Raw genomic sequence first — 22,771 nt, forward strand, 5'->3', positions numbered from 1 at the left:
GTGTGGGCCAGGATTCGAACCACCAACCCTGTGATTAATGGCCGACCTGCTCTACCAACTGAGCCACAGCCGCCCCACAAACACAACACTTAACACTAAAGGGGGATGTGCCATAAACTTCTCACAAAAACAATGTTATTGTAATAATGATCTTAAAACATTCAATTTGAAGTACTTTTATTACAAAAATTTTAAGGTAAAAATTACAATTACAAAAAGGTACACATCTTTTTTTCTTCTTTTTTTTTTCAAAATAGATACTTAGGAGAAGAACATGGAATTATAAATATATAAATGTACATTTCTCCCGACCATATAGCTGCACTTACACAAAGAAAAGAAATCCAAATCAATTCCTAAACGATTAAAGCACCAGGAATTCCAGAATTGTGTCTTCTACAACGTTCCCCTACATTCTTGTTGAAGTGATTTAAACGTTTTGATCAGTGTTGTGGTTGTTGATTATCGTTTTCACTCGTGCCATCAGAGGATCCAGCCCGTCTTTGAGTGATCTAGTTTTCCTGGCAGGCACCTATAGAAAAGTAAATATGGTTTAGTTATTGCAGTTGAATTGCTGTTGTACAGATAGCATCGTACACTTAAACAAATGGATGCTTACAGGTTCCTATACGTTCCTCCAGAAATCCGACCTGCTCACTGAGCGAGTCGATTCGGTCAAGTTGCTGCAGAGAATGCGAGAGGAAGTTGGTCCTGTCGGACAGGAAGCTGTTCGTGTCTCCTCCACCCCCGACACCGTCCACATGGAAGAGAGTGTTAAACGGAGCCAGAACCATCTCTAGTTTCTACAGAGAGAAAGAATAGTTGGTTTTTTTAACCTTAGATTATGGCTTTATTTCCCAAAAAATATGAGTAGACGGAAGAGAACAAAATGTTTCCATAATGTCAGAATAACGTACTATCATAATAAATTGGCTGGGACTGTCACGACATATTGACTGGGAAAATCTAAATACTATTGTGCATAGTGAAATTATTGTAGATGTTTTTGTGAATCATTTGTAGTATTTTATAATCATTTATTGGTGTTAGTCACAATAAGTGGTGAATTATCGTATCGCCCAGAAATTCCATATCGATGCATCCTTAGTATGTATACTGTGCACCGTGTGCAAGTTTAACCTTCAACATTTGCGAAAATGTGCAGTATACAACAAAGCACACTGCATGGAATACTGTATCCCACAATGCAAGACTTTCTCACAAATGTTCTGATCAGTTTGCCGAAAGTTTACTACATTTGCCATAATTACTATAGTTACATAACTGTTTTTTTATGGTCAAAAGGATAACTAGATGTTTAAAATGCATCCTGTTTCATATACTATTTTTAAAAATACTAGGCATTATCTAGAACATTCTTAGTACACTAACTACTGTTTGACACATTTACTGCATACTGTTTTGTATACTATTCAAAAAAATACTAGGCATTATATAGTACAGTCTTAGTATGCATACGCAGTACACTAGTAGTCTATTACTAGCTACTGTTTGACACATTTTCTGCATACTGTTTCACATACTATTTTTAAAAATAGTAGGCATTATCTAGAACATTCTTAGTATGCATACGCAGTACACTAGTAGTCTATTAGTAACTACTGTTTGACACATTTACTGCATACTGTTTCACATACTATTTAAAAAAAATACTAGGCATTATATAGAACATTCTTAGTATGCATACGCAGTACACTAGTAGTCTATTAGTAACTACTGTTTGACACATTTACTGCATACTGTTTCACATACTATTTAAAAAAATACTAGGCATTATATAGAACATTCTTAGTATGCATACATGCAGTACACTAGTAGTCTATTAGTAACTACTGTTTGACACATTTTCTGCATACTGTTTCACATACTATTTTAAAAAATACTAGGCATTATATAGAACATTCTTAGTATGCATACGCAGTACACTAGTAGTCTATTAGTAACTACTGTTTGACACATTTACTGCATACTGTTTCACATACTATTTAAAAAAATACTAGGCATTATATAGAACATTCTTAGTATGCATACGCAGTACACTAGTAGTCTATTAGTAACTACTGTTTGACACATTTACTGCATACTGTTTCACATACTATTTAAAAAAAATACTAGGCATTATATAGAACATTCTTAGTATGCATACGCAGTACACTAGTAGTAAATTACTAAATACTTTTTGAAACATTTACTGCATACTGTTTCACATACTATTTAAAAAAAATACTAGGCATTATATAGAACATTCTTAGTATGCATACGCATGATACACTAGTAGTAAATTACTAAATACTTTTTGAAACATTTACTGCATACTGTTTCACATACTATTTAAAAAAAATACTAGGCATTATATAGAACATTCTTAGTATGCATACGCAGTACACTAGTAGTCTATTAGTAACTACTGTTTGACACATTTACTGCATACTGTTTCACATACTATTTAAAAAAAATACTAGGCATTATATAGAACATTCTTAGTATGCATACGCAGTACACTATTAGTCTATTACTAGCTACTGTTTGACACATTTACTGCATACTGTTTCACATACTATTTTTAAAAATACTAGGCATTATATAGAACATTCTTAGTATGCATACGCAGTACACTAGTAGTCTATTACTAGCTACTGTTTGACACATTTACTGCATACTGTTTCACATACTATTTTTAAAAATACTAGGCATTATATAGAACATTCTTAGTATGCATACGCAGTACACTAGTAGTCTATTAGTAACTACTGTTTGACACATTTACTGCATACTGTTTCACATACTATTTTTAAAAATACTAGGCATTATATAGAACATTCTTAGTATGCATACGCAGTACACTAGTAGTCTATTAGTAACTACTGTTTGACACATTTACTGCATACTGTTTCACATACTATTTAAAAAAAATACTAGGCATTATATAGAACATTCTTAGTATGCATACGCAGTACACTAGTAGTCTATTAGTAACTACTGTTTGACACATTTACTGCATACTGTTTCACATACTATTTTTAAAAAATACTAGGCATTATATAGAACATTCTTAGTATGCATACGCAGTACACTAGTAGTCTATTAGTAACTACTGTTTGACACATTTAATGCATACCATTTTGTATCCTATTTTTTTAAATAGTAGTCTGTATATAGAACACACCTAGTATGCAGTACACTAGTATTCTGTTATGAACACAGCCTTAGATTACATTGTAGCTTTTGTTCTGAAAAACCATGCTGTGTAAACATAACTGTGTATGAAACATATAACTATATTGTTTATGAAAGTGTTCCCACTGCTGTCATTTTTTTTATTTCCGAGAGAACTGAATGCACTCACTGATTTAAACATGCAACATAGTGAGGTCATGTAACAATAATGTAGCGTTTCTGTAAAGCTGCTTTGAAACGCTGTGTTGTGAAAAGTGCAATACAAATAAAAATGACTTGACTGTTTACTGCACAATGTTTCACAACCTATTTAAAAAAAAGGCTATATAGTATATACTTCATATGTAGTAAGCAGTACACCACTATTCTATTCTGAACACATTAAATATATGAGGTCAATGTTTGTGATACAAAGTGACTTTTAAAGGTTAATAGTAACCTGCACATGTCTGTTTTTATGTTTCAAAATCAGTTTTGTGTGTAAAGCTGACTACTGCTTTTAATTAAATCATTAGCGAAGGCTTTGATCCCATTACCTCTCCTAGCAAACACGCTAGTTAACCTTTGTTTGAAGAAGGATATGACCTGAAGTTATGTGTGTGTGTGTGTGTGTGTGTGTGTGTGTGTGTTTCTGACCTGTTCTAGTAGCTCGACTCTATTCTTTAGGATCTGAACCTCTTCTGTTACGTTTTCCACCAATCCCAAACCTTTACCTTCAAGAACAAAAAATACATAGACAAATCAAAGACAGGCCACACACGTTTGAGACACACAAACAAGCAATGTGCACAGAAGCTTGGTCTCAAAATACAGAAAACAGTACACAACACTGACACTCAAATAATAAAAAATAAATAAAAATATATGTTTTTATGCAAACACAACCAACTCAAAATGCTATTAAGAAATAGTTTCCTGTAATGAAACATATATTGATTAAGAATAGAATGCAAAATAGAAACATATTGGGTGTAGATTTATAATGTAAACAACAGTAGAACCAGATAGAATACACATATATTTACTATAAATGTTCAAATGTCATCATTACATTTCAATATTAGATAATGAGGATTGATTGAATCATTAAAGGGAAGTGATTCATAATCAATCATATCGAAGCTTATAGTCAGTCCCATCCTTTGGCTGTTGTTTTGAATATTTTGGTTTGTGACCAAACAGTCAGGCTCTATTCAGTATAAAAACTAGTCAATGGGTCGCACACTAACACACATTTTCCTCAAAGTAAGCTTTGACTTGGCAACTTCTCCAGATACACACATTTGAGCTTGGTCAATCTGTCCCAGATGTGTTATGAAGACACGTGGAAGAGAGCGAGAGATGCATTGTGTGTGTGTGTGTGTGTGTGTGTGTGCGATTTGTGTCTAAGGAAAACAGTGACCCCCAGCAGTCTGCGTTTGATAGGTCTGGAATGCAGGATTGAGCCAAAATGAAAAGGGAAACAACAGCTACAAATTTTGTTCCACATTGGCCTCACTTCACTCCCTGTTACTGGATGTCGTAAATGAAAAATCACCACCATCCATTTCAGCTAAACACAATTCACCCTCTTCTATCTCTATGTGCTAAAGTAGTTTAGGATTTAAGGTTTCTGGGAGTTTGAGCCAAATAAACTTTGTAAATTAATTTTGTATAAATTACACTATAACTAGAGTTATATAGGAATAGTTCACCTAAAAAATGAAAAAGCTCTCATTCTCACCCTCATGCCATCCCAGACATGTATGACTTTCTTCTGCAGAACACAAACAAAGATTTTTAGAAGAATATCTCAGCTCTGTAGGTCCATACAATGCAAGTGAATGGTGACCAAACTTTTGAAGCTCCAAAAAGCACATAAATACAGCATAAAAGCAATCAATAAGACTCCAGTGTCTTCTGAATTGATCCGATTTGTTCTGGGTGAAAACAGACCAAAATGTAACTCCTTTTTCATTGTATATCTTGACATCGGTAGTCTCCTTGGCGATCACGATATCAAGCTTGATTACACTTCATAGTGCCATCTAGCACTCCGTGCATGCATCAAGCACTAGAAAGAGTAATCGAGCTTGAAATCATGATCATGAGAGTCTGCAATGGTAAGATGTAAAGTGAAAAACGAGTTATATTTTGGTCTGTTTGGTCACCCAACAGTGATTGGATTGCTTCAGAAGACATGGATTAAACCACTGAGTCTTATGGGTCACTTTTATGCTGTATTTAAGTGTTGGTCACCATTCACTTGCATCGCATTGGCCTACTGAGCGGAGATATTCTTCTAAAAACCTTTGTTTGTGTTCTGCAGATGAAAAAAAGTCATACACATCTGGGATGGCACGAGGGTGAGTAAATGATGAGAGAATTTTCATTTTGGGGTGGACTATCCCTTTAAGAGCAACTACAGGGGTTTTGATCAGTGCACTCTCTCTCCGTACTAGATTTAAAGAAAAGGATCAAACAATTTACTCAAAGGGTGTAAGAATTATATCCCATAGAGTAGTAACAATAAATAAAGTGGATCTGAGGTATTTTGGCAGAAAAATACATTGTCGTAATGTTAGTTACTCTTAATTTCCCTATTTGATTCAATTCTGATTTACAATCTCTTGATTACATTTTGATACGATTTGATCCTATTCAGATTCATTTGGGTATATTTAAGTTATAATGTCCCTTTTGCTTGCATATGAAAGAAATTCTCTCAATTTACTGCTATAAATTATGCAGGGAACTTTCTAACTTGGTGATGATAGGTTTAAGTAAACTGAGCTTGCGGCTTGATTCCCAGTGGGCATCCCACCAGACAGATGTTAAAGTGGGAGTGTGACTCAGGGTTGGTCGGGGTCATACCCGACAACACTGAGGTTTGACAAGTGTGGGAACAGCGAAACCAGTGCAAAAGGTAAATTAAACGAATTCTCACACCATTTCTATATTGCAACAGAGCACACTGCATGTGATAAAGGAATGTTCTGTGTTTAATACAAGTCAAGCTCAATCGATAGCATTTGTGGCATAAACCACAAAAAAATACTTTTGACTCATCCCTCCTTTTCTTTAAAAAGAGCAAAAATGGAGGTTACAGTGAGACACTTACAATGGAAGTGAATGGGACGAATGTTTCAAGAATTTAAAGGCAGAAATGCGAAGCTTATCATTTATAAACACACTGACTTTAATTTTTCTTTTAAAACGTATGCATTATTTGAGCTGTAAAGTTGTTTACATCATTTATATAGGATCTGACTTACAGAAAAGGTTATTAAGCAATTTTATCACCCTAAAATCATGTTAACACACATATTGTTTACGTCTTGTAGCTATACTTTTGAAACAGTGAGTATTTTAACATTTAAAGATTGCCCCCCATTCAATCCCATTGTAAGTGCCTCACTGGAACCTCGATTTATGTTTTTATTAAAGAAAAGGAGGGATAAGTCAAAATGAATTGTTGTTGTAATCAACACTATGCCACAAATGCTAACAAAAAGGCTTAACTTGTATTGAACCTGGAATATTCCTTGAAATTGTTCTGTTCTTTTTGCATATTTTAGTAACCTAACCCACTCACTTTCTGGAATGAGTGTTTGAGTTCCAGCCAACCCCAATCCAAAAGAGTGGCGATTACAGTATTTTAGCCTGTCGCTAGGAAACGGTGAACATGACTATCTAGGGGCAGAGGAGGTTCTGTTCTCGTTGTTATTTTTAAATGGTAGACAGATATGAAATAGTATAGGGAGAGAAGGATAAAGAAACAAAGAGAGAGAGGGAGATAGGGAGATGGGGGGGGGGGGGTTGGGTATCCTGCCAACAGGATTACAGATTGAATATCACAAGCTAGTTTTGGCACGCTAGAGACGCAGAAAGACAGTTCGGAGTAACGGCTCTCACATGGACTCAAGTATTAAAACTTCAGTGCTGGTCTCTTAAAGGTACAGTTAACTCAAAACCCATATGAACTTCTTTCATCCATGGTCTGAGCTTAGGTGCTGTGGTTACCAGTCACAGTGCACTATTACTCACGGTACGAGTTGAGAGTGGCATAGCGCGTACCAAAAGTAATAATGAACCGTGAGGCTGGTCAGGGTTCTGCCTATAGGGGGCGCTAGAGGGTAAATAAATTCACTCATTAACAGTGGATACAGTATTTAGCACGGACGTATCTACACATTGACACGACCTGGGATAAAAACGAAATGTTTTCAACAGAGAGAGGAACCCTGAGAGGAATTGTCTTAAAGATGCTGTAAGTGATTATTTTTAATGAATTGACATTACCTGTCAGATATCATTAAAAGAGGTGCCAGCAAATCTCAGTCTCTGTAACAGAACTAGGCTTGGTAAACAGCAGGGGAAAAGATGTCCACGGGCTGCGATCAGATTGTTCGTTTAACCAATCAGAAGTCAGTGTGCATTCACAGGGCATCCCATATACACTGATGAGCCAAAACATTATGACCACCTGCCTAATATGCTGTTGGTCCTCCACGTGCGGCAAAAACAGTGCTGACCCGCCGAGGCATGGACTCTACAAGACCCCTGAAGGTGTCCTGTGGTATCTGGCACCAAGACATTAGCAGCAGACTCTTCAAGTACTGTAAGTTGCGAGGTGGAGCCGCCGTTTATCGGACTTGTTGGATGCTCTGACCCAGTCGTCTGGCCGTAACAATTTGGCCTTGGTCAAAGTTGCTCAGGTCTTTACTCCTGCCCATTTCTCATGCATTCAACACGTTGACTACGAGAACTGATTGTTTGCTTACCATCTAATCTACCCAGAGCTTGACATGTGGCCTTTTTTAGGAGATGCTCAACGTTACTCGCTTCTCCTGTGAGTGGCTGGTCTGCTGAAGTTCCAGAATGGCTAAAATCGCTTACAGCACCTTTAATTTATTTTAAAGATGTCTTACCATCATCTCTGTTGGATGAGTGATCATCTGCCTTAGGAGGACTGGCAGGTGTTGGAGTTGGAGGAGGAATTCTCAAACACGTCATTTCATCTTCAGCCAGACTGAATCCATCCTCACACACACACCGATAACTCCCCACCGTATTCACACATTTTTGTGAGCAGCGATGACCTTCCTTACACTCATCCACATCTGGAAGAGAAAAAAAAAGAGTGCGCATAGTGTTTTAAAGGGATAGTTCACACAAAAATGAAAATTCTGTCAAAATCGCCATCATGTTGTTCCAAACCATTTTGACCAAACCATTTCCTTCCGACGTGGAGCACAAAAGGAGATGTTAAGCAGAATGTTAGCCTTAGTCACCCTTCACATGCATGGCATCTTTTACACCATATAATGAAAGTGAATGGTTCCTAACATTTATTTTGTGTTTTTTATGAAAAAAAAGAAAGTAATACAGGTTTGGAACCACATGAGTGTGAGTAAATATTCACATAATTGTAATTTATTTGGGCGAACTTTCCCTTTAAGTGCTTTTGTCTTAAAAGGGCCATATTCTACAATTTTATAGTATTTTATTTTTAATTATAAGTCCACTTACAATGTTAGACAAGGTTACTTCTACACTGTAAAAAGTGATAACCTGCAACTGTTACCTTAAAGAAATAGTTCACTCAAAAATGAAAATTCACTCATCATTTACTCACCCTCATGCCATCCCAGATATGTAAGACTTTCTTTCTTCTGCTTAACACAAACAAAGATTTTAAGAAGAGTATCTCAGCTCTGTAGGTCCATACAATGCAAATCAACAGGGTCCAATACTTTGAAGCTCAAAAAGCACATAAAGGTAGCATAAAAGTAATCCATTCGACTTTAACATTAGACCAGTAGTTAAATCCATGTCTTCTGAAGTGATATGATAGGTGTGGGTGAGAAATGTACAATATTTAAGTCCTTTTTTACTTTAAATGATCCTCCCTGCCCAGTAGGTGGCGATATGCAAAAAGAACGTGAATCAGCAATAACAAAAGAAGAAGAATTTGAAAGTGAAAGTGGAGATTTACAGTTAAAAAAAGGACTTAAATATTGACCCGTTTCTCACCCACACCTATTATATCACTTACAAAGACATATATTAATCCGTTGGAGTATTATGGATTATTTTTATGATGCCTTTCTATGCTTTTTGCACCTTATAAATTTGGGCACCATTCACCTGCATTGTATGAACCTACAGAGATGAGACATTTCTAAGCACCGTTTTTAGTTTACCTTTGGGTTTATTTTCAGTGTACTTGTGTTTTAAGAATATATTTTCATTATATGCACCTTTAAAATCAATGTGCAAAATGAAAAGTACCAAATTGTGTTGCACTTGGTGGTTTTGTTGTATTGAACCACCTTTACCCTTAGATATCAACCATATACAGTAACTTATCTATCATAATACATGCAAATATTTGTGCATTCAACACGCTTTATAGGCTGTGTGCCAAAAACATGACTCTAAACACACTGGCAAAACCTGAATTCTTAGCTCAAAAATGTATTTCTACTTGATCTAACCCATTAAATTACTTTTGTTGGTGTAGCCAAATTTGTGTGTGTTTGTGAGCACCTGTTTGGCAGTCTCGCCCTGTCCATCCTTTTGGACACACACAATGATTAGGCCTTACACATGACCCTCCATTTACACAAGACAGCTCACACACCGCTAGAGAGAGAGAGAGAGAGAGAGAGAGAGTTACATAAACAGACATATCATCTTACATCAGTACATATGTGCAAATATAATGCATAGTACATAGTAGTTAGAGACACCTAATATAAAGTGGGACCGAACGTTCTAAATGCATACCTTGATTACAGTTGTGCGAATGCATACGTCTCCATCCCGGACAGCACTCAGGGTAAATGTGTACATTAGGAACTGTTCTGCTCACCTGCCTGTAAGAAACCCTGTAAATTGTCCTGTAACACACAGTCCAGTGAAAGTATAACAGATTAGGCTTACAAATTCACTGCATGTGCAGTACGTGAATGTGTTTTCTTGTGTTTGTGTTCTTACTTGTAAGTGCTACACAGACGTTGACTTTGGCACATGGTGATGTAGGGTTTGTGTACTGGTTGTAGAAATGTCTCTGTGCTGTAAGACACACGATGACTCCATGCATCTCCAATACACACTCTCCTCCTGAAACACACACACACACACACACATATGGAATAAATCCACGCATAAGTAGTGGTTGTATGGGAGTGTGTGGTGCAATTACTGTATATCCCCATTTAGATGGCTAGGTAAACATGCGTGTTGACCATTATAGTGACGTGCAAGCCTTACCCATGGTGACTGTGAAACTGAGGTGTACAGGTCACATGCAGAAGGAACAGGGAGGAGGAGAGCAGGACTGCCGTGTACATCTCTCTCTCTCTCTCTCTCTCTCTCTCTCTACCTGTCTCCCTCTCAGGTGTGTCTCACAGGTGAATCTGACCCCTCTGACACACTCAGCTACACCTGAGCCAATCAGCTACCTGAGAAAGGAAGAGATAGATTACACTTAAATATTCTTACACTTGCAATTGAAGGAGGAGCCATATCTAGGGACCATAATATAACACAGACTTGCACCGGAAAGCAACCACCCAGAACACCCTAAAATCTACAAAGCAACATGCTAAAAATCACTCAGAACAACTTAGCAACCTCCCACAACACCCTAGCATACAGAAGTGGCAGACGATGCAAAACTGTAGCTTTTTCTGGTCTCTTCCAATAGCTTCATTGTTTTTCATAAATCTGACTTTCATACACATATACACTCCCATTTAAAGGAGTTTTCCGACATAATTTGTGGCATAATGTTGATAATAACAAACATTTATTTTGACAAACCCCTCCTGTTCTTTGAACAAAGCAAAAGTCGGGGTTACAATGGAAGTCAATGGGGCCAATCTGTAAAAGTACTCACTGTTTCAAACGTATAGCCACAAGACGTAAACAATATATGTTGAAGCGGGATTTTTAGTGTGATACATTGCTTGCTAACCTGTTCTGTGTACATGTATATCCAATTTTACAACTTCATTGCCATGACGATGTAATGCGTTGACCGTAAAGCGACCGTATAACTGAAGATTTAAACAACTTTACAGCTCAGATAATACAGAAGAATTAATTTAAGTAGGACTGGGTATCGATACATACCGTTTTGATTCTAATTCACAAGCTCTCGATTTGATTCGATGTCGATTCATGTGGGTATACTTCAGTTATAAGGTCCCTTTTGCGAACGTATGAAATAAATTATCTCCCAGCTAATGCTGTGAATTATACAGGGGACCTTCTAACCAGGTACAATTTGAAAATATACACTATTTTATTCGTTTTTCATTCAATTTGGTCACATTTTAGCTTTTTAAAAATTTATAAATATATTTAATTAAGAAAATATGATATTATATTGAAAATATTATACTATATGTATAATTTGTACTATTTACAGGCATTTACATTGATTTGTTGAACATGTTCTAAAAACCGCTACTGTCTCTTTAAGGGAATCTTGGATTTCTGTAAGCAGTGTCTTTAAATTAGCGCATGTTAACGAGATTAACTCATCTGGTTTTATCTCATCTGTTCTATGCTTGGTTACAATTAAATGTTTTTTTATGATCAACAACTGACTGTAAAGTGCAGGAAGGATATTAAAAGAGACCGTATTCAATGATAAATGGGTTGCGTGGATCTCGTCTTTGGACACACATTACACGGAACAACTTTTACTCGCAGCACGGCGTGAAAGGATCTCGCTGCTGAGTTAAGTCTAAACATTTACCAGTCAGATGCCAAATATATACATTTTTTGTGACAAATTTGGTTGCAAATGTGAGTGATTTCCTCTCATTGTAGTGGAGGGTTCGATCCATGTCTTTTGAGAATCGATGTCAAATCGACCAAATAATAATAATTAAAAAAAACTATTAATCAAAATAAAAATATATATTTTTTGCCCAGCCCTAAACGCAAGTGTTTTTTTTTTTTAATTATAGGCTTTACGTTTTTGCCTTTAAAACCTCCAAAAATTGGCCCATTGACTTCCATTGTAAGTGCCTCACAATGACCTCCATGTATTTGCAAAAGGAGGGACGAGTCGAAAGTATTTTTTATGGCAATCAATATTATGCCACAAATGCTGTCAATTGACCTTAACTTGTACTGGACCCGAAATGTTCCTTTAAGACAACTTATTTATGTTATACTCCCTCTGATCCATTGACAAAAGAACAGATGGGACCAGTCAAACTCAAAACAGCTCTTCAGAAAGACATTATGAGAAGGAACAGATTTAAACACTCTCATTTAAACACACATCATTTATAACCATTTTCCCCTTAAACTGTCTTCATTTACTGGACACACAAAATAATGTTTCATGTTTAAAATCAAGCTAAGAGTTAAAGATCATAATTTTAATAAAATTACAGAAATGTAATGTCTAATGAATTCGACATGCAAGATTTAAAAGTCAAATCAGCTTAATGCAGCTTAAGTTACATGTATTTTCATTTGGGTGTATTGAAGACATATTTCTGTGTCCACATGAAGATTTGAAACATGAAACAGCCTTTAAATATTATTTTAATAAGAACACATTATTAAAAATATGGCCTTGATTACTGAAACACGTATGTAGCGTGTGGTTTCACGTACATGCACAAGTATACATTTCAACTGAAACTTTGAGAGCATCATCTACTGTATATTAAAAGTCATTTCTCTTGCAGAAGTGATTGAGTTCATTGTAAACTGATGTGCACACTTGTATGTTTATGTATGTCTATGTATACACACGTGTGCAGGGGAGTATTAAGGTACTGTGAGGCTCATCATTCCACCAGCCCCGCTGCACGTGTATAGAAGTGCTCCTCACACGAACGTCGACGAGGGAGAATAGGGTGGTGGACGCTGCGAATGTGGGCCCCCCTGGGAGTTGGGGGCTCCTGGCTTTCGTCCTGTGCATTAATGTGCCCCTGCGTGTGTGTAGCATGTTCACTCTCATCTTGAACAGCTTACAGTAATCATTTATTTAATGCTGGTTTAATGAGTTCAGCTTTAGAGCGGCAGTGTAAAATATATCGCAATGTGTTTCCTAGAGAGCTTTTGACAACAACCTTAAAACCCACAGCTATTACACCTACCACACATGTGTGTGCGTGTGTGGTGGTCGAGAGTGTGTGTGTGTTCTTCTGTAAGAAGCCTTTTAACTGCCTTTCTTCCTATATGTTTTTGAGATTAATGACACATCTTAAACCTGTTCAGGTCTTAACGATTTTGTCCTTTATGCTTGAGGTTTTCATCCTATGTGTGTGTCCTCCTCTGTTCCAGTGCATGTTTTTGTTAGTAGAGTCTGTACAGGGGGTTTGTTAGTGTACTGTATGTTGCTTTTATACTAAGCTCAGAGACAGAAATAAATAGGCAGTAAGCTCTCTCATTTACTCATCCCATCCTAGATTACATTTCTTCTGCTGAACACAAATGAAGATTTTTAGAGGAATATCTCAGCTCTGTAGGTCCATACAATGCAAGTCAACAGGGTCAAAACTTTGAAGCTCAAAAAGCACATAAAGGCAGCATAAAAGTAATTCATAGGACTCCAGTGGTTAAATCCATGTCTTCTGAAGTGATATGATAGGTGTGGGTGAGAAACAGTTCCATATTTAAGTCCTTTTTTACAATAAATCTCCCCTTTCACATTCATCTTGCATATCGCCACCTATACTAGGCAGGGAGAAGTATTTAAAAGGACATAAAAATTGATCTGTTTCTCACCCACACTTATCATATTGCTTCTGAAGACATGGATTTAACCACTGGAGTAGTATGGATTACTTTTATGCTGCCTTTATGTGCTTTTTGGACCTTAAGATTTCTTGACTTGCATTGTATGGACCAATTAGCTGAGTGAGTGTGTGTGTGTGTGTGTGTGTGTGTGTGTGTGTGATTGTTTTAAAACCTTCTTCAGAGTTCAGATACATTACTATGTTCTCCATATGTCTGTGTGGTTGTTTAACGTCAGATTTGTGAAAGTAAATGACACCTTCCACTGTGCTATATTTGCTCTACACCACTTGTGAGGTTTGAACCTCAGCCTATCAATTGTGGGTCAGCTTTTACCAGTGACAATGGCGTTAACTCCTCAATCTGGGCTGATTTACTCTGACTCTGGATCAGATAATGTTTTCACAATGTATGGTTTGAGTTGGACCACCACAGAGACTGTCTGACACCAGAATGAGGTCGTAAAGTGGTTTAGGACCTCTGTTTCATACAGATCTCTTGCCAAACGCCTAATGCTTTTTACAGACCCATACCTGCAGGCTGGGTCATTTACAGAAAGTTATACGTGTGCGTCTCTAACAATTCATCTGATTGCCGTCATTTGTAAACACTCACCACGTTTCATATATGTAAATGCTGTAAGCTGTTGCCAGATCTCTGAGTCATGGTTTTGGAGAAGCGGTGTGCGTAACATGTGCAAAACACATTGTGGTTCTTCAAAAATAAACAAACTGTATTTGCATTCTAGTGATTGTGCTACTACACAGTTACAGTTACAGCAATATTTCAACTTGAAATTGTTAAAGGCATATTCCAGGTTCAATGTAAGTTACGCTCAAACTGTTTTAAAATACAAGAAATTAAATTTGGCTTTCTCGTTTGATTAAACAAAGAATTAATCAACAGAAAATATCGAGTGATTTAATGATGTCATACCAGCAGGTCAACATCACTGTAGTCCTTATTTCACAACACTTAAGTTTCACCTCAGTCAGCATTTAAGAATCAGTCGTAGACTTTGCTAAATGTTGCTTTTAGCATCTTTATAAAAAGGTCCCGCTCTTACACAAGTCCTACTCTTTGTTAAGAATTATTTTGCACTTAAGTCAAAGCTTAAGACTATTCTTAGGAGCATTTCTGATAAGTTTTATGCATACGGCTCCAGATCAGCAATTATCAATAAACTCTGTATCAAAATTGCAAAACTGTTTACAGATCAGCTGACCTAAATAATTTATTCCATCCATGTCTGGTGCAAAAAACTCAAATATTTAGTTGATCCCTATATAAATAAACTCTCTTTCCTCACATGCACATGATGCAATACACACCCACACACACTGCTAATAAACGCAAAGCTCTGCACATTAACACACAAAGACATGTTGATGCATATCATATAATCACAAATAATTACTCTAATTACCGGAAGCAGTTAAGACTAATGGAGGGTCCACACTCACGTGAGCGTCAGAGCTCAGAATGAAATATTATTAGATATTTAAATCAGCGAGTGGCATCCAGTTACCCTCTCAGATCTTTTCTTTTCTTTTAACGTTTTAATGATGTGTAACTTTTGGCAGTTCAATCAAATAATGAATGAAGAAAGAGATGTCAAACTTCGTCACACTGGATAATGATATGTAAGGTCAAGTTGATTGCATTGCACTCTGTTGTATACTGCACATTTGTGTATACTATACGTACAGAAAATGAGCATAATGTGCACATTATACATACTGCAAAACAAATACGAGTAGTATGGCAGCATGCCATTCCAAACATTGCCTGAAAGTATCCCTGGCAAGTCTTACTGTTTAGACTCTACTCTACGTTAAATAACCAACACGCGGCGCTGTTTCTACGTAACATAATACGCGACCATTCACATGTTCAAGAAGTCCAATTCATTTAAGCGAATCGGTTCGTTCAGACAGTAAACAGGTTTTTAAAAGCGGTTTCACAATCGTGTCATCACTTAAATATTTTCTCAGTAGTACACTCATGAAGCATTTTATGTTTCATTTAGCTGTTAATCATCATATTTTCACGAGGTTCAGTTGTTTATTGGTCCAGACTTAGGCAAGCCTATTGATAGCATTAGCATCACCAAACATCAAGAACAGTGTTGCCAATATTAATAACTGGCCTAATGTTAACTATAAGACATAAAAGTATTAATTACTACACTTTTGTTAACAACATTAGCACCATTTCACAGTTTGTCATCAACAAAGTCATCCCTCAGCCTTGAGGGATCTTCCAACGCTTTGCGAATCGGTTCGTTCGGACAGTTCGTTTAATGAAACAGGTTCTTAAAGCGATTTCACAACAGTGTTAACACTCAAAAGATTTCTCAGCAGTACCCGCGAATCATTAAATGTTTCATTTAGCTGTTAATCATTATAGTTTCACGAGGTTCAATTAAATGGTGTTTATTGTTCTAGAAATAGGAGCCTATCCTATTGTTAACAACATCACTAAACATCAAGAACAGTGTTGTCAATACTTATAAGAGGCTACTATTAACTAGTAGACCTAATAATATTCATTATTCTCAATTTGTTAACGGTTAAAACCGTTGACATATCACAGTTTTTATCAACAAAGTCATGCCTCAGCTTTGGGTATCTACCAACGCTTTGCGAATCGGTTTGTTCGAACCATCTAAAAAGAATCGGTTCAAAATAACAATTCGCGAATCAGACATCACTACAAAGTGTTGCTCTAAATCAGTATTATGACACTGATATTGAAACACAGACTCGAGTAAGCAGTAATACACAATTAACCATAACAACAGGTTGTTGTATGCACAAACAGATAAAATGACGACGATAAAGTGATGCATAGCCTATATTAATATAAATATATAATTTAAAGACACATGCACAAAATAAATAAAAAAAACTTACTGGATCACTCCTGCCCTCGAGCTTAACCGCTGTGAAACTAAACAACCAATACACAGTTTCGCGCGTGGACGTAAGGGGTGCAAAATAAATAAAATGGTCCCCCAAAACTCAAGTACATGCTCGGAATATTCTTATAAATAATTCCAAACAACCATGCGTTTGCCCCAATACGCGCAAAATTCCTGGCGCGTGCCTCCCGTGGATCAGCTCTCCGTGTTTGCGTGGGGGCTAGGAGTTTTTTGCATGCTAAGTTCAGTTCTCTTAACTGTCAAAGCGCACCAAAACTGCCCCTCCTTCACCGGGACGTCCCGGGAGAAACTCACGGGGGAGACACTCACTCCGCGCGCATGACGTAATCGCGGCAAGAATTCACTCGCTACCGTGCTCGGTTTACATGGGTCACGGATTTATTTCGTGTACAGTAGCCAACACAGTCAAAAGTTTGGACTCACTTGACTGAATTTATGTTTCTCGTGATCTTTAAATCTAAAAGCTTATGCTTACATGCATCAAATTAGAATTGTAGACAAATATAAACGGTGCTTACATTACTTATTTGCATTAATTTTAATAAATTAATTAGCCTGCATGGAGGAAAGACAGCGAACAAGTGTCCAGCATCCATGAACACACTGTTTAAAAAGCATCCCAGGATGTAGAGCACTAATCAGGCAAAGGTTGGCTACTTTGAAGAAGCAAAAACATAAAATATAGTGGTAACACTTTACAATAAGGTCCCATTTGTTAACATTAGTTAACAACATTAGTTAAAATGAACTAACAATGAACAATAGTTTTAGTGCATGTAATATTCTTCGTTCATGTTGATTTTAACATATAGTAGTAATTAATGTTTTTTTTATCAAAAGTTGCATATGTTAATATAAATCAATGCACTATATTAACAATGAACAATTGTACTTTTATTAACTAAAATAAACAAAGATTAATAAATGCTGTAAAAAATATATATTATGTTAATTGTTAGTTCATGATACCTAATGCATTAACTAAGGTTAATGAATGGAATATTATTGTACAGTGTTACAGTTTTGATTAGTTTAATATTGTTGGTCACTACATACTCATATACTTCCATTTCATAGCTTTTACAACTTTGCTATTATTCTATAATGTGTAAAATTGTAGGCTAATAATAAATAATGAGTCAGCATGTCCAGACTTTTGGCTAGTGTATAAGGAAGCCAAAAGACATGACTATTTTCTCTTAAATTTTTACTGCAAAATATTGTTTAAGAAAGAAAAAATCTGAAATTGAATTAGGCTGATTTAAAAATTCAGGTGAAATCTTAAAACTCGGTTGCACTCCACATCATAAACCAGACCCCAGGGCTGGACTGGTAATCTGGCATACCAGGCATTTTCCCGGTGGGCCAATGCACATTTGGGGCGATCAGGGGCGGAAGGGACAACTGAGCGGGCCGGTGGTCCGACCGTGAAACGTGCCGAATGGGCCGCGATAAGCAACAATGAGTCGCCGCGTTATGCAGAACGGACCACAAAACGGTACCGCGATATGCAGAAAAGGACAGTGAACACCCACCCCAGAGCACGTGATGACATGTGGCTCTTCCAGGAGCACTGACCAATAAACTTGTTGAGACAGTGCTCAGTGTCACTCACACAAACATTAAACACCATCAGAGTAACACATGTGAAATTTAAATAATGCAGTAAACATTAACTAAACTACATCAAATATATAACAGAAAACCCCAGTGTACATAACTGATATTTAAAATAAGAAGAAACATATTCCCATAAAATATAATGAAATGTGATGAGTCAAGCAGGAAACTGTGGGAACGCCCAATTATTTTTTTTACTGTAACTTTAACAATAATTTACTGTAAAAAGTGCATGTACTCTTGTTAAATTGAATGCACATTTTAACCATTAATTATACAGGAAAATCATAATTTTTACATCTACATTTTTTTATTTTTTTATTTTATTGTAAAAACTACTATATAGTCTCTTAAAATATATAATTTTAATTACTGTATATTTTACAGTTAATATATAGTATATTTAATCAATTAATGTTTTATTTTTTGTAGCATTTTTACAGTCTTTTACCAATAAAATGACAGTGTAGTTTATATATCTATATATATATATATATATATATATATATATATATATATATATATTATATATTATTATTATTATTATTATTATTAAATTAAAATGAAATGTAGAGCGAATATACTATATACTATTAGTTAATGTACATTATTTAAAAAATTAGGCTACATGTTATGACACATAGTGGCTATATTCATATTGGAATGTACATGAACTACTGACACGTAAAGCATAATGGCTGTTAATGACTGATTAATAAAAGTGTTATCAAAGATGTTCACACACTCACCCGCTTATGATAAAATCACGTGATCTCGCGCTGCGCTCGTGGCCATTTGATCCACCTGCCGCGCGCTCTGACGCGCCTCTCCTTCGCCACCATTTCTTAGCAACACTTTTATTCTCTGATAAAGAGCACCGTGTGGTCAATGACTCGATCGATGCTCCTCGTGAACAGACAGGCGAGGAATGAGATGGTTTTGGGCGTTTTTCTCCTGCTTTTTATCCAGCGCTTCCTGTGGAACTCAGGAATTGGATGGACAATCCCAAACCGGATATCCTGCAAGTGTTTAGCGCTGATAAAACTTTCTGGCCCTGCACAAACACTCATGCACTCCACTCCCCTAAATGCCCCTGAAGTACTGATTATGAGTAGCCTAATCACGTCTTTCTCTGAGAGCACAAACGCACTGTGATTTGTAGAAACGGTGAGGCTGAGATTTTGGCCCTGTGATTTGAACAAGTCTCTGTTTCAGTAGGAAAAAGAGAGAAAGATCAAGTTACATTGTTTGTCAAGAGCAATAACACCCATCAGATAATTTCAAAAAGAGAGAGGATAAAACGACAACAATGTTGTATTAATAAATTGTATACTACTTGCAAGCAGCAGTATGCATGATGATCATTTCTTGTTTATTTACTTTAGCGTTTGTTTCTATGCACCGGTTGATAATCTGTCAGGTGTCCAGTATTTTCTTATTATGACTATCTGCATATAGAGACAGCTTAAAAAACAACTTTTTTAATGATTTATGACAGTAAAAAGTTAAACTATGCTATCGTTACTTTAAAGGTGCGCTCAGTAATTTTTGTCTTTGTGTCATCTTAGACTTACACTGACACCTAGTGGCTCGGATGCTGAATCTGATGCAGCTGTAAAACCGATGTTGCATCAGCAAGATGCTCAAACTCACTTTCACTGAGGCATTGCTGAACTAAAGATGATCACTACTCCATGTCAAAACACTTCAGATTTGTTCATCAGGTTTTGGCACTCTCTAACGGACAAAGTGGCAATTCTGGATATGCTACTGCTTACTGAAACCTGGCAAACACCTAATGACTTTCTACAACTAAATTTGCTTACTCCATATGGATCCAAATAAACCCCTTTGTCTAAACCCCGACCTCACGGAAAAGGAGGCGGACTAGCTGTTGTTTGTCATGAGAGCAGTTTTGACCGAATTTCATAATGTCACGTCTTTTGAATATCTGGCTCTCAAGATTGCTGGTGAAACTCCTCTCGTTGTGTTATTGATTTACTGACCTCCAAAGTATCAGCCTCACTTTTTCTCTAAACTTAGTGAAAACTCACTTTTGCCTGTGCTATGCCTCCCCATGTTATACTGCTTGGTGATTTCAATATCAATGTTGATACTGCCTGTTCAAATACAACTGAACTCATGTTCTTGAATGCTTCAGTTTAACATAGCATGTGAATTATTCTACACTGTAAAGGGATCAATGGAAAGGAGGAGGCGAGAACCGGCTTTTCAATATAAATAATAGACTAAAACAGAAGACACAAACACACACATGAAGGACATGTCCGTAAACTATCTCTCTCTCCCGCACGATACTCTGCAGTTGACCTTTATCCCTCTCGAAGGCTTGATTAGCCTAATACGGGACCGGGTGTGTAGGATCACGACCCGGTCCTGCCCTCCGCCCTGCCAAATACACATACCCATGGTCATATACTTGACTTAGTTTGTACATCAGGTCTTAATTATGTTTCTACATCCGGTACACAAATTGGCATCTCTGATCACAAACTTATAGAATTTCCATAAAATTTTCCTCACTGTAAGTCATACAAGAAAACTGTGGTATCTTAGCGCAACCTAAAAGCAGTCGACCCCTCATCATTCTCCACCTCTGTCTGTGCACCCTTAATTTCTGACTCTTTGACAATGTCCTGTCCTTCAAACGTTCTCTCAAATTATAATTCAGCTATCTCAGCTGTTCTTGATGAGCAAGTCCCCATGAAGACAAAGCCGGTGCCCTCTTCTCGCTCATCGCCTTGTTTTACTCCTGAACTGCGGGCATTGAAGAGAGTGGGTCGTCGTCTTGCACGACTCTGTAGAAAAACAGGCCTCACTTTTCATTCATGATCTCTTACAGAACATCAGCTGAAGTTCTGTTCCTCTATCATCCAAAAAGCAAGTTGTAGATCTAGTGCCCTTTTGCTATGGTGAAAGAGCTAATTCACCCACCGGCTCAGGACTCACCCAGCTCTGATGAACTTTGATGAATCATTTCTGCACTTCTTTCAAGATAAAATTGTTTCCATTTACCAAACTTTCACGTCAACCATTTCTGAAGATCCTCTTTACGAATGTTCACCCTTTCTCCTCCTTCACTCCCACTAGCCCATCTTCAGTCAGTGATTTAATTTTACATTCCAACTCATCGTCCCGCCCCAACCTCCCTTCTTAAACACTGTGAGTCAGTCATTTAGGCACCTATTTCACATATAATAAACACATCGCTTTCATCTGCCATTGTTCCAACTGATCTTAAAATTGCCGCTGTTAAACCTGTCCTTAAAGGTCCCAACTTAGATCCATCTTCCCTCTGCAACTATCCTCCTATTTCTAACCTGCCTTTTATATCTAAACCTCTGGAAAAAGTTGTAGCTTCCCAATTACAATCACATCTTACAGCTAATAATCTCTATGACACTTTCCAATCTGGTTCTCGCCTATTCCACAGCACTAAAAATGCTCTCTTGAAGGTTATTAATGATCTCCTCCTCTCTGCTCATTCTGGATTTCTCAGTATTCTGATCGTGCTTAACCTGAGCTCTGCGTTTGACACTGTATGCCACAAAACACTCCTTTCCTGACTTTCATACTGTATATTGGTATTACTGGCACTGCTCTATCCTGGTTTTCTTCCTACTTCACTAACAGACAATATTTAATCTCTATTAAGATAAACAAATCCCCTACTGCTCCTCTCGTTCAGGGTATCCTCCAGGGTTCTGTACTAGGTCCACTCCTGTTCATAATTTACATTCTCCCACTAGGTCAGATCATCCGTCGTCATGGTCTCAGTTATCACTGCTATGCTGATGACACCCATATTTACACATCTGCACGTTTTGATGAAACACATACCATCAGCTCATTAACTGCCTGTATAAATTATGTAAAAATTTGGTTAAATTCAATGCTGACAAAACTGAGATCATGATTTCTGGGCCACAAACACTTATAAGAAATATTTACATTTGTGTCAATATTGATGTAAATCTGACAAACCCTCTAAAACCATTAAGAATCTGTAGTTGCACCTAAAATGTGATAAGATATGCTGTACTTCTGAAAAATAGAGCTCTATAGAGCTATAGAAGCATATACAGGGAAAATAACAAGGGTCCTAAAATTGACCCTTGAGGGACACCACACTGTAATTGAGCCGGCGTATAATAAAAATGACCTACATTTAACAGAGAATGTCCTTTCTTTTAGATAGGAGGAAAACCACTGGAGGACTATACCCTGGATGCC

General features: G+C 36.9%; 1 protein-coding gene across 3 annotated transcripts; it reads right to left on the reverse strand.

The window, feature by feature from the left end:
* Positions 1-185: 185 nt before the first annotated feature.
* On the reverse strand, positions 186-21,565 carry egfl7 (EGF-like-domain, multiple 7). 3 transcript variants are annotated; one of them, XM_052104118.1, is made up of 9 exons: positions 21,488-21,565; positions 10,456-10,646; positions 10,180-10,305; positions 9,970-10,082; positions 9,730-9,825; positions 8,109-8,300; positions 3,835-3,911; positions 620-803; positions 186-532 (listed from the first exon to the last, which is right to left on the reverse strand). In XM_052104118.1, exons 2-9 carry the CDS (start codon positions 10,533-10,535, stop codon positions 513-515), a joined length of 888 nt encoding a protein of 295 aa, XP_051960078.1. In that variant the 5' UTR covers positions 10,536-10,646; positions 21,488-21,565; the 3' UTR covers positions 186-512. The 3 variants fall into 3 exon arrangements, with proteins under 3 accessions (XP_051960078.1, XP_051960076.1, XP_051960077.1); XM_052104116.1 differs by lacking the exon at positions 21,488-21,565 and adding an exon at positions 19,267-19,737; XM_052104117.1 differs by lacking the exon at positions 21,488-21,565 and adding an exon at positions 16,869-17,140.
* Between the last annotated feature and the right edge of the window lie 1,206 nt (positions 21,566-22,771).

This window comes from Xyrauchen texanus, chromosome 34, assembly GCF_025860055.1.
Source record: "Xyrauchen texanus isolate HMW12.3.18 chromosome 34, RBS_HiC_50CHRs, whole genome shotgun sequence".
Classification (NCBI taxonomy): Eukaryota; Metazoa; Chordata; class Actinopteri; order Cypriniformes; family Catostomidae; genus Xyrauchen; species Xyrauchen texanus.

Coding starts and splice junctions, on each gene's coding strand:
- egfl7 (XM_052104118.1), bottom strand. CDS start 10,535: ATGTACACGGCAGTCCTGCTCTCCTCCTCCCTGTTCCTTCTGCATGTG. Junction 9,826..9,969: donor TTCGCACAACTGTAATCAAG/GTATGCATTTAG, acceptor CTCTCTCTCTAG/CGGTGTGTGAGCTGTCTTGT. Junction 3,912..8,108: donor CTCATCCAACAGAGATGATG/GTAAGACATCTT, acceptor TTGTTCTTGAAG/GTAAAGGTTTGGGATTGGTG.